This window comes from Aedes albopictus, chromosome 3 (genome assembly GCF_035046485.1).
Source record: "Aedes albopictus strain Foshan chromosome 3, AalbF5, whole genome shotgun sequence".
Taxonomy (NCBI): Eukaryota; Metazoa; Arthropoda; class Insecta; order Diptera; family Culicidae; genus Aedes; species Aedes albopictus.
This window is the reverse complement of record NC_085138.1, coordinates 191326322-191339522: the sequence shown is the minus strand read 5'-3', so window position 1 is coordinate 191339522 and position 13201 is coordinate 191326322. Positions and strand designations below refer to the sequence as shown.

Here is a 13201-nt window from a genome sequence, read left to right as displayed (position 1 = left end):
CCCTCTTGCATAAATTCTGCATTCTCAATAATAATAATAACCCTCGAGCAGTCGCGTCTTTGACTACCTGCAGCGACGCCCCGCTCGCGCTGTGTACCACATACGAGCATTTTACATGGTGCGTGTAACCAGTACACGACGCGACCGCTCTATCCCGGGAGTGAAGGGTATTGTGATATTATTTTTTTTTTGTTTTTATTAATGTGTATGTTAACTTAAATGCTAATTCTACACTCATTGTGATATTATTGCATAGTAGAAAAAAAAAATACAAAAAAAAACAAGTTTTATTAATAACAAACATATATCACATTGTTTACCTATTGAGGTTTGATCGGTGTAAGCTTAATAATATGGTCTGTATCCATAGGCTCCATATGCACTGTAAAATCCACCGCCATATTTATTGGGATAACCTGAAGAATACAATTGTTGAGCTGTAGAATATAGTTGTAGTCACGCTTTTTGTTCGAAACTGACATGAAGCACAGTTCATATACATTATTTTTGCTTTGCTATCTACCAGATTCTAATTTTCTTCATAGTTCTTTATCTGCGCCTGGACTTTACAAAATTATTTGCTGTGTATGTTTTCCAGCACAGTAAATAGATATTTACTATCGCAATTTACTTACCATAGCCATATCCTCCATATGGACTATAACCTGAAAATATACATACAACCCATAATGCGCCACTTGGAAGAAAATCTTAATCTATGAGTTCACTAGGGGCCGTTCATATACCACGTAATTTTGGGGGGGGGGTCTGACCAAAGTCTACGCTCCATACAAATTTGAAATTTTTTGTATGGACAAAAGTCTACGAGGGGGGACGGGGGGGGGTCTGAGATGGCCAAATTTTGGTCTACGTGGTTTATGAACAGTCCCCTAGTATTTCTTTTTTGCTGGAAATACTGCAAAACATCTATATTAAGGCGAAACTGGATCCATTTCCTCACTTTTTGGTTTTGGATTTTTTTATAAAATAACGAAGCATTATTTTCAAAATCGGTTTTCGTGCACATGTAGAGTATTGATCAAAATGGTTTCTGCAAAAACGAAAAACACTTTTCACCTGGAAAAAATTCAGGAGATACAGTGATCCCACAATTTATGAATCGGCAAAAATGACCACAGTTTATGGATCATTCCATTTGATCAACATGGTGATTCATAAATAGTGTACAAAAATTAAGGTGATTCATCGGTGTGGGGTCACTGTACCTTGATGTATACTCTACATGTGTACAAAAGCCGATTTTGAAAATATTGCTTCGTTATTTTATAAAAAAAAAATTAAAAATCAGAAAAAAAATGAGGAAATGCTTACAGTTTCGCCTTAACCATACTTGCCTCCATATCCACCATAACCGCCATAACCTCCATATCCGCCGTATCCTCCATAGCCCCCATGCCCGCCATATCCTCCATATCCTCCATAGCCGCCATATCCTATAACGAAACATTCAATTTATACATGTGTTCATTTCATAATTGAGCACCAACATTTAAAACAGGCGTAACTGCTTTTGGATATACATCACCTTCTTACATAGGTGCGGAAGGTATTTTATACATCCATCGCATTATACAACCAGCAAAGTAAACTAACAAAATTCATCAAAATACCGTATAAAGTTTTGCCATAACTGTAAATTATGGACACAGAGAACAGACATTGAGGCTTGAACAAAATTCCTACAAATACCTATATAAATGATTTGATCGAACATCAACGCAGAGTCACAGACAAACAGACGTAACACCTAGAACAATTTTCGTGAAAATCCATCGCCCAGTCTTGTTAGCGATCACAGTCATTGGCACCTTTTCGTCGATATTCGGCTGCCCTTGTTTCCAACATTCGCAACACAAGCGATCAAACTACTGCACCAAACAAAAATGTCAAACGAATGCGCTTGACCACGATAGCGTCTTCGGGAGATGGTTCGGGTTTTGTCATTCCTGTCTTTCGCATAAAGAGAGCTGTTTTGGCTATATGTAGGTGTCGTAATCGATTTATCACGCACGAATAAACTAATATTACACCAATCATAACCAAAATTGGCGAAATCATGCGAAAAGCTGGGATTTGGCAAATGTCATCGTGTCGGACGACGTTGGATTGATCCTCTTTTTTGTTTTTGATCTTTGTTCTACCGCTCGTGTTGTGTGTAAGATAAAGACACTATATGCAAAGACATGAAATAATGTTCCAATTGGAATTCCAAATTTGCTGTCAATGTCATTCCAATCGAGCAGGAGACCTGTCAAACGCGCTTTAAAAGCATTGCTCGACAGCATCATCGTCATGACGCGACAATCTTCAGATTTCCTGTCTTCAGCATACAATGTCTTTAGTGTAAGAGGTAGCGATAGTGCACGAATGTAACACAGCAAGCTGACACTCGACCGCAGCAACAAAACGAAGGTAGTGAAAAGTGTCGCCCACTTCACACTACCATCACCTCTAGCATCACAGTGGAAATATCTCACAAAACACTGCGTTGTGTAATATCGTCAACAGAAGGCGCTAGTGACGTCAAACGCAACGAAAAACGATGCGCGCGCCTCTGGTTGTGAAAGTCACAACCACAGACAAACAGACGTAACACTTAGAACAAATTCCTTAAAAAATTATCGCTAAGTTACATTATCACCAGCTGGTGACGATATTGCGCGAAACACTGAGCTTCGCCATATCGTCAACAGCAGGCGCTAGTGTGAAACGTCAAACGCGAACAAAAACGATCCGCGCGCCTGTGGTTGTGGAAGTAACAACTGCGGTGATTTAAAATGATCGTTAAAACCGTGGGCGATGGAAATTTTGTGAGTGTTACGTCTGTTTGCCTGTGCCACAACTACGAAGATTTAAAATGATCGCGATAACGCGTTAAAAGGGCGGTCGATCGAAATTTCGTAAGTGTTTTGTCTGTTTGAGGGAGTGCTCGACGTACAAACTCATTTCGACAACAAGATGGCGCCTGCAAGCGTCAAAACACACTATTGTGCGTTTAGCACTAAATTGATTTCCGAAAAAACTTCATTGACTTCCGCTGCCTTTCCTATACGTTAAACATAACGTCGGAAGTAGTGCGCTGTATAGAAAACCAGATTTACTGTACAGCGCACTACTTCCGACGTTATGTTTAACGCATAGGAAAGGCAGCGGAAGTCAATGAAGTTTTTTCGGAAATCAATTTAGTGCTAAACGCACAATAACACATATGTATCCCCAGTTCCAAATGGCAACCTTTTATGGCGACGCTAGTGCTGTACCTATTATATTTTGTAATTGAACATTTTCTTGACTTACTTAGGCATACAATATTTTCGTGCCTACCGCACGATATACACATGCGAGATGGTCATTCACAGAGGAAGCTCTCAGTTATTAACTGAGAAAGTACGAAAAGAATACTAAGCTGACCGATCTAATCGCCAGCCCGAACGGCGATTTCCTTCGTTTTTTTTATGAATAAAGATTGTGCGAGCATTCGCCAATTCAACCGTTATATCATAGACTAATTTCAAGACCTCGATGTACCAAAGAAAACCATTAAATTTTTGGTGTCCAGTCCGGTACCCAATAATAATCATTACCGTGTACTTTTTTCTGTGTAAATTGCATTCTGTGTGAATTATATTTAGCGTGTTTGACCGATCTGACAGCAAAGGACCAAAAAAAAATACGGAAATGGGTACCGAGGGTCTCCTGTTAGCCTAGTGGATCGCCAATCCGGAGACGGCGGGTTCGATTCCCGTTCCGGTTGGGAAAATTTTCTCGACTCCCTGGGCATAGTGTATCGTTGTACTTGCCTCACAATATACAAATTCATGCAATGGCAGGCAAAGAAAGCCCTTCTTAATAACTGTGGAAGTGCTCAAAATAACACTAAGTTGAAGCGAGTCGGGCCAAGTCCCAGTGAGGACGTAGAGCCACAAAGAAGATGAAGAAGAAGGGTACCGAGGATTCCCGGGCAGAGGTCAAGTACTGACGATCAAAACGTGCTATTGGTTTGATTGACATAAGAGGTAAAAGTACTGAAAATAATAGCAAAAAAATGTTCCTATGACGTCTGACCAAAGGAAAATTTGCTATTCAATACGTCAATACGGGTCAATACGTCCCAAACAGGCCCGCTGAACTATGTCAGTGTGTAATGCCTTAAAAGGTAATGCCCAAACAAGTTATGTTTTCGATTTTTGAAAAGGCAACCCTCTTTTTACTTGCAAGCTATAGTTTAAATGTTTAGATAGATGGGATTTTTAAGATTTTCAAAATAAACCGCTACTTGTTGCCATCTTTACTCTTCGTGAAAAAAATGTACCTCAACATCAATAAGTACATAAATCAATTAGTTGACGTTAGGTGTTTTGGAAATCTAAGCTACTTACCAGGATTATAGCCATATCCTGGGCCATAACCTGAAATAAATGTACAAAAAAATGTTTCTATTGAAACTGCAACTTTCGAAAAGCCTATGCTTCTTTTCAAAGTGTTATTTTTATTATATTAATGTCAACATTGGTAATATTGTTAATACGTGTCAATAATTTGAGATCATTAGAAGAAACAGTCTGGCTTAAGGGACCATTCTTGAACCTCGAAGACATTTTGTGGTAAGAAATGATGAATTTGGCCAAAGTCTACGCTCCACACACATTGTTAAATGTTTATATGGACAAAAGTCTACTGGGGCTCTGCGGTGGTCGACATTTACGTTGTTTATGAACAGTCGTTTTTATATATGAATGTTATGTTAAAGTAAATGTCATGACATTTTATAATTAAGTAGTAAGCAGATGACTGGAAAAGTTAACACTGCTTTTCGTTAGGATATGATATTATAGACATTATAGGACGATTTGAATAGGTTAGCATAGGAACCATTTGCTGGATTTCGTTGCATCATTTTCACACTTGTGGCTAATTAGTCATCTTAGCTGTTCAAAATATAAGCCATTTTGTAATGGGGGTAAATGAAAAATGTTCATTTAGTTACCATGAAAGCAACCGTCCTGCCTGTATGTTGAAGCCTGTAATTAAATAGTCGTTAATTACTCACCTGCTCCGTATCCTCCACCGTAGCCACCATATCCACTTCCCAAGCCGCCTAATAAGCCATATCCCAATGCGGAAGCCAACGATATGATCGATGCCAATACGACAATAAGTATCTGGATAATGATATAAAAGGAAAAAAAATGTTACATACTTAACAGAAGTGAGATTTCTTTTTTGTTAGATTCTATATAACAATAGGTTGGCGTGGAATAGATAAATCACAGACAAACAGACGTAACACTTGCGAAATTTGCATCGACCACGCTTTTAACGATCATTTTTAAATTTTCATAGTTGTGGCACAGACAAACAGACGTAACACTTCGAACATTTTTCGATTCAAATCATAGTCACGGAAACATATTCGCCCAATGCTAAAATGACTAAGTTTGGCCAACCATCAACTAGGTGGCGGTAGTGAGCAAACGTCAAACTCGAACAAAAACGATGTGAGCACCACAGGTGGGTAGTTGGCAAACTATCAAATTTTGAAAAAAGAAAGTTAAATCGAAGTACGATGGGAATTATCAGAGTGTTACGTCTGTTTGTCTGTGGTTGTGGCTTTCACTATCACAGGCGCGCGCATCGTTTTTCTATGCGTTTGACGTTTCACACTAGCGCCTTCTGTTGACGATATTGCACAACACAGTGATTCCTGCAACTTTTCCACCAGGTGATGGTAGTGTGAACTGGCCGAAGAATTTCCATGAAAATCGTTTAAGGTGTTACGTCTGTTTGTCTGTGGATAAATGTTACACCTAACGATGAATCATAACTTCGCAAATGCAAATCGGATTGATTTGTTGTCGTCATTTTATCTGCAATTCATTAAGTTAGCTATGTTGAAAGTCGAATAAACAAGACCTACTAGTATAATTAATTATGCAACGAGTTGCAAAATGAAGATTTTTACAGTTGTTTACAGCACGAGGCTTGCCGAGTTGGATAAATATGACGAGTGCTGTAAAAACCGAGTTTTGCAAAGAACTTTACGAACTTTAGTGAATGCTTTTAACTTCAAAGACATTGCGAGTGAGAAGAAATCCGCAAATTTTACATTTCACCGAGGGCCAACTGCTTCTCGACTGGACAGGATTAACCCTAAAAGGGATTCCTTCATGGTCTCAGTTTCGTCACCTCGCTGAGTGTGTTCCATCAAAGACGAGCTCTGAAAGGCGCCTGGGGTCCAATGGACCCCAGGTATCCCTTTTAGGGTTAATGGTAATCAAGAATTCCTTGTTCGAGTTCGACAGGTTTCGACAGTTGGCGTTCCCTGTTCGGATCATCACGCTGTTGTATTGAAAATAGGGATCCAGCCGACTAGTCTCAATCCACGCGGCCCATGGTATTGGAAAATTAACTCTAGTCTTCTGTCAAATCAGGAAATAAGTCAATGATTTCGGACTGAATACGGAAAGTTGAAAAGCAGACTTAGCTACACGGACCACAACTCTTGGTGGAATCATGCTGTGTAAGCGAAAATTCGAAGTTTTTACAAAAAGGAATGTTGGAAGTCATACCAATCAGTCAATCTATACAGAAAGATGCACTATACGCAAAACTGCAAACATTAACTCGAAAGCAGCATGTTGGTGAAAACACCACAGAACAGATCAACTTAGTGAAAATGGAGCTTATGAAATTCGAACACAAAAGATTAGAAAACTTGCGGTCAAAAATCAAAGATCCTTCGTTGATCGAAGGGGAGCGTTTAAGTGTGGTTCAAGTCTCTAAGCAATTACATCATAAAGATGCTATTTCAAGAAGTAACTCAGAAGCGAACGGTGACAGAAAAATAAATCTAACTATGTCAGAAGTTCGGGGTCTCCAGTTAGCCTAGTGGTTAAGGCTATGGATCACCAATCCGGAGACGGCGGGTTCGATTCCCGTTCCGGTCGGGAAAATTTTCTCGACTCCCTGGGCATAGTGTATCATTGTACTTGCCTCACAATATATAAATTCATGCAATGGCAGGCAAAGGAAGCCCTTCAATTAATAACTGTGGAAATGCTCAAAGAACACTAAGTTGAAACGAGGCAGGCCAAGTCCCAGTGGGGACGTAGAGCCAAAAAGAAGAGGAAGAAGATGTCAGAAGTTCATCAGCATTTCTCGACGGTTTTCAGTCAAGATAGTGAAAATGTTACTGACCAAAACCATGACCCGCTATCGTCCATCCAACAATAACACAGCGCAACATTTTTTTGTCTCAAGAGCAAACTTATGTGTCTCCGAAGGATTTTGGGCCGCTGAATCTGAATCCGGGCTCAGATTTGCTCTAACACGTCACAATTTTGAGCTATACCTCAATTTATAGGGCAAAATATGCGATTTTGGGCTTTTTTGACTGCAAGCCATTAAGCAAGGAAATATTTTTTTTAAGCAATCAAAAGGTTAATTGGTCAATTAACATCTAAATTAACGACTCATGCAAAATATTTCGTTTTACCTAATCAAATTTAATAGATTTAAGCATTTTATGTTAGCATGAAAACTTGCATGCAACTTTTGGAGGGTGACTTGTATGGGAAATATCGTACCTAACATAAATCGCTCAAAACAATCAAATTCAATTTGGTAAAACGAAATATTTTGCATGAGTCGTTGATTTAGATGTTAACTGACCAATTAACCTTTTGATTGCCTAAAAAAAATATTTCCTTGCTTAATGGCTTGCAGTCAAAAAAGCCCAAAATCGCACATTTTGCCCTATAAATTGAGGTATAGCTCAAAATTGTGACGTGTCAGAGCAAATCTGAGCCCGGATTCGGATTCAGCGGCCCAAAATCCTTCGGAGACACATAAGTTTGCTCTTGAGACAGACAAAAAGTTAATTTTTGTTACGCTGTGAATTAAACATTGCCAGAAGTACCAAGTGTAGAGAGTCGTCCCAGTCAACACACGATCGCATATGATGCTGTGTAGGATGCAAAAGTGGAGGTGATATACGCAAACTTTACACGCGGTTAAATGGAAGCATGTACGCATATGGCCTCCTCTTAAGCATCCTATTCAACATTATATAAGACTTTGTGTTAGCTGGGTTACCACCGTACTATCAGCGACAATTCAATCTGGCCCCTTTCCAAAAATGCTTTGAAATATTTTTCAAAATCTATACGCATTTTCAATATTTTTATCATTGCAAGGGAGGGAAAACACTTGTCCTCAAATGTAACAGCAAATTAATGAATAAACACCTGATGCGCGGAGGGCGTGATAAAATCGGAACATTACTGTACATATAATACATATACATAATACATAATACATAATAAAGACAACTTGTTTAACTCACGCAAGGCCATTTACAATAAAATCAGCATCAAACTGCGATTCCCGGCCGAAATAATTAACACAGAAAAGACATTTTTTAATAATTCTCGCGTATTTAAGAAAGGCTTTATTATTATCCTGGATCTACAGAAGGCGTTTGACAAAGTAGACCATTCTTTTTTGTTGAAAGTGTTAGACAAATACGGGTGTGCTGCTGAGCTTATCAGTTGTTTGAAATAGTTATCGCAGGAAGTTTTGATAAAATCTTCAGTACGACAAGGATGCCCGCTCAGTATGGTCCTGTTCTCTGTCTACATCGAGCCTCCGATAAGGAGCATACATGATAGCATAAGTGGTATCTTAATTTACGGGAAAATTATTAAGTTAACCGCATATGCTGATGATATTACTATTTTCGTCAGAACTCAAGAAGAATTCGATTTGATTATGCAAATAGTAGATTCCTTCTCGAAATATGCTAAAATAAAAGTCAAAAATCTTCTTTTCTGAGGAGCGATCCAAGCAACAGCATCAAAATGAGGATTTTTTTTAAATCATGATTTTTATTAAGCTGAAACTTTGCACAGTTTTTCAGTTTCATTTCAATCGCCATTTTTCGATATCAAATTTTTATATAGAGTCACGACTAACTTTTCAAAAGGGTGTATGTAAAAATGGTTCAAAAATATGCATAGCAAAAACGTTTCGTTCGAGTGTTATGAATTTTTCAGCAAAGTTAGATAACTAAATAATGATTTCTAAGAAAAAATACACTGTGAAAAAAAAATCTTTTTTATCATTAGGAAATATTTTTGTCACAAAAACTCAAATATCTCAAAACCCTATATTTTAGGGAAAACGGTTCATTGTATTATCAATCTACCATAAAAATTTGCTAATGGTAAACTAATAAACAAAAAAGTTATATCATTTCAAAAATTTCACAATTTTAACAATTCTCGCGTTTAGTATCATACGGGCGTATCTACAATGATCGATTTCTCTTCATCGATTTTCTCTTTAGTTAATAACTTGGCCGGCAAATCATTGTTGGTTGTTTTTGTTGCTTTAGATGCTAGTCCTAGTCGTCCTTCACCGAAATACACCGATAGATCATCCGACTATTGGTCGTATTTCTCGGAATAATCCGAAGAGAAAATCGATGAAGAGAAATCGATCATTGTAGATACGCCTGTATGATACTAAACGCGAGAATTATTAAAAAATGTCTTTTCTGTGTTAATTATTTCGGCCGGGAATCGCAGTTTGATGCTGATTTTATTGTAAATGGCCTTGCGTGAGTTAAACAAGTTGTCTTTATTATGTATTATGTATTATGTATATGTATTATATGTACAGTAATGTTCCGATTTTATCACGCCCTCCGCGCATCAGGTGTTTATTCATTAATTTGCTGTTACATTTGAGGACAAGTGTTTTCCCTCCCTTGCAATGATAAAAATATTGAAAATGCGTATAGATTTTGAAAAATATTTCAAAGCATTTTTGGAAAGGGGCCAGATTGAATTGTCGCTGATGGTACGGTGGTAACCCAGCTAACACAAAGTCTTATATAATGTTGAATAGGAGGCCATATGCGTACATGCTTCCATTTAACCGCGTGTAAAGTTTGCGTATATCACCTCCACTTTTGCATCCTACACAGCATCATATGCGATCGTGTGTTGACTGGGACGACTCTCTACACTTGGTACTTCTGGCAATTTCTCAGTTGTTGTCGTTTTCGAACTTCCTGCGCCCTGCTTTACCGATGATATGCAGATTGCTCGTTTGTCAAAGTTTAGACGGCAGGACGTGCAAATGCGTAAATTTCTATTCAATGTGGACTTTTGGGCATAACCACTCTCTTTCAGTTTATCTATGGTGCTTTCGGTGAGATTTCGTAACTGTTTTGAACATTTTTTTTATTAAACGGCCTACAAGAGAGCGTTGAGTTGTAGACCGTTGAGAAAGCGACTACTCATGTTAAAATTGTTCAAATTGAAATGTCATAACTTTTTTATTTATTAGTTTACCATCACCAAATTTTTATGGTAGATAGCTAATATAATGGACCGTTTCCCCTAAAAAAATACGTTGGTAAAAAGATAGAGTTTTGAGATATTTGAGTTTTTGTGACAATTTTTTTTTTTTTAATGTAAAAAAAGAAATTTTTACAGTGTATATTTTCTTAGTTATTACTATTTAGTTATCTAACTTTGCTGAAAAATTCATAACAATCGAACAATCCGTTTTTGCTGTACAGCTTTTAGAATATTTTTGAACCACTTTTGCCTACACCCTTTTAAAAAGTTAGTCGTGACTGAATATGAAGATGTGATATCGAAAAATGGAGATATAGATGAAATTGAAATAATTCAGATAATTTTGAAATGGTCGCTCAGGATCGACTTACATGACTCCGTGGAATATCCGGCAAATATTCGAAGAAGTGGATAACATGAATGTTCTAGGAGTTTGCTGATAGTTGGTCGAGAATGATAGATGCAAACTACGAAAAACTGATAACAGCTATACAATATCGAGTGACACTGAACGAATCAAGGAACTTGAACTTATTGGAAAAAGTTTGGGTATCAAACATAATCCAAATTATGGTATTTAGCCCAGATTTTACGGATTATCCCGACGTGAATTAGATGCTATTGTGGACGAACTGGAGCTCCAATTGGCTGTGCTCGGACGATAAATCGAATTCTTGCTCTTTAATGACGTTATTCCCAACAAAGAAAAGCTCGCTAAATACAGTATCGGGGAGGGTATCGGTAGAATACCTGATTTCAACTGTGATACCTGTGGGACTTCTGACAATAATTTCCATCACATTGTAAAATGCAGAAGTTCGCGAATGGGTTTCTGACATCATTCGAAATAAGCTTCACGCAGAGTTCGTAAACCTTGATTAGATTCTAGCTTGGTTTGTTCCAGAAAAGAACTCAAGACTAAAAGCAGCAATGTGGCAGGCGTGCACAGTATAAGTTATATCGCAAGACAAAAGAATTCGTTAAGTTTGTACTGATTCAAGAAAAGCATAAGAGATATAAGATGGAATAATAGAGCGTTTTTCAAAAAGCATTTTGGAAACTATTTTAATGTATGTTAGAGTTAAACTGTTAGACAGAAAAAGGTAAACTTAGACTGACACAAATTATGTTTAATAATAATAATAATAAAACATAAAAAATCTTCAGCTTTCAAGCTTTTAGGAACTTTTTAAAGACTATTTTTACGATGATTAGAAAAATTACAATAAATCGGATACAACTGGGTCGATTTTTTAACTCCGTACAATTTGTATGGGATGAAAAATTGATGAAAACCTCTAAACATCATTTACTCGAAAGTTGTTTTTTTTTTCACTTACACCCCTTTGCTTCTACCTCCTTATTTGTTCTTAAAAGATTCTTGAAAAGAAAGTTTTTTAAAAATAATTCCATTGTTTGCATTTTAGATCTGCTTAGCAATAATACTATGGCGCTTCAAGATCTAAGTTTTTACTGTCCGGCACTGGGATTTTGTTTGGATTGTTTTGAAGTGTAGCTTAGAAACAATCTTTTCATTCGGTTTTTTATGAAACATGTGACAAAAGTCACAACAGCACTTGCACAATTTCCAGTGACAAACATTTTTTTATTGCTTCATCATTTACTCAAACACAATCCACATTATCTTCTTGCTCAAACATAATTTGAGCAGTAATTTCTTCATTATGTTTTCATTGATAACTCAACTCAATTCAAATTTGAATTCTTCAACGCACCAATTTTCTCCAAATTAGTAGTTAGCACTTACGCAAGCACGCATTGTTTAGGCTTAAGGTTCGTCACACAGTTAGATTCCAATCAGCACAAAGCACACTTTTATTTAGTTGACCCTCTTCAAGTAACGTCTTATGTCTGACTGAATCTGATGATGTTCAGAAGCTTTTTTTTATACAATAACTTTCCACACAGCGTGGCGTGAAGTGCCTATTATGCGATTGGGAGAGGAAACTCTCCGCTTCACTACTGTAAGCAACCGCAAATTCTTTGCCGACCGGAGATGCAGTGAATGAATGGAATAACATTTTATAGACCACTACTGACTGGTGGTGTCACACTGTTTGGCTTTTGGTCTAGTTCTTTGTATACGCGTTGTACGCAAGGAGATCGTGCTTGAGTAAGCACGTGGGCGAAGAAAAGTTGCTAGTCTGGTGCGTATATTTTAAATTTGTCCATTGCCGCCACGCCATCACCGGACGTTGATGGGGTGCGCGGCGTAGAGCTTTTGTCTTGAACAGGTTATGGGAATATCTTTTATGCCGAGTCAGTCACCAGAGAGGCCACCGAATGCTCTTGAAAGATGCAGTTAATTAATTGCGGGAATAGGTTGACATAGTGTTTTCCGGAGTATACTATTTGCGCATGGTTATTTTTTTGTAATTTCTAATACAAATTCCTGTTAGGTGAATGAGTTGGTTTCCACAAGAAGTAACGGATGTCCTTGTAATAGATTCTCGCACTCGTGTAAGTGACACTTTTAGATTTGGATTTATTCGTTTGGCAAACCGGTTGCTAATGGCTTTTTCTTTATTTGTAAAAAGAACAAACTATTTTATAATCTCTGCGATTCTATAATACCGTCACATATTAAGCCTGTAGAGTATAATGTAGTCGCATCTACCTAGTCACATTCAAAGAAGGATTTAGGTAGGAGTATGTTCTTGAATTCACATTTTAATGATCAAAATAAAAATTAGAAGTGGCGTAGCTACGATTTTGGGAGCCCGGTACGGAACCAAATGTGTGCCCCCCTGGAAAATTACAGATGTTCATATTTTACAATGATAAATCTTAAC

The 13201-nt window shown here is 37.6% G+C and overlaps 1 protein-coding gene across 2 annotated transcripts; it reads right to left on the bottom strand.

The window, feature by feature from the left end:
* Positions 1-282: 282 nt before the first annotated feature.
* Positions 283-12914, bottom strand: LOC109429253 (neuropeptide-like protein 31). Of its 2 annotated transcripts, XM_029862528.2 has the most exons (6): positions 12157-12914; positions 5072-5183; positions 4401-4430; positions 1356-1454; positions 636-665; positions 283-416 (listed from the first exon to the last, which is right to left on the bottom strand). In XM_029862528.2, the coding sequence occupies exons 1-6, from the start codon at positions 12166-12168 to the stop codon at positions 346-348; spliced, it is 354 nt and encodes a 117-aa protein (XP_029718388.1). In that variant the 5' UTR covers positions 12169-12914; the 3' UTR covers positions 283-345. The 2 variants fall into 2 exon arrangements, with proteins under 2 accessions (XP_029718388.1, XP_019560711.1); XM_019705166.3 differs by lacking the exon at positions 4401-4430 and having other exon boundaries at positions 12157-12754.
* Between the last annotated feature and the right edge of the window lie 287 nt (positions 12915-13201).

Bases quoted from the DNA above. Each gene is read 5' to 3' on its own strand.
- LOC109429253 (XM_029862528.2), bottom strand. The intron at 1,455-4,400 runs GTAAGTAGCTTA...GTTTCGTTATAG, and splicing joins AGGATATGGCTATAATCCTG to GATATGGCGGCTATGGAGGA. The intron at 666-1,355 runs GCAAGTATGGTT...GTATATTTTCAG, and splicing joins CGGTTATGGTGGATATGGAG to GTTATAGTCCATATGGAGGA.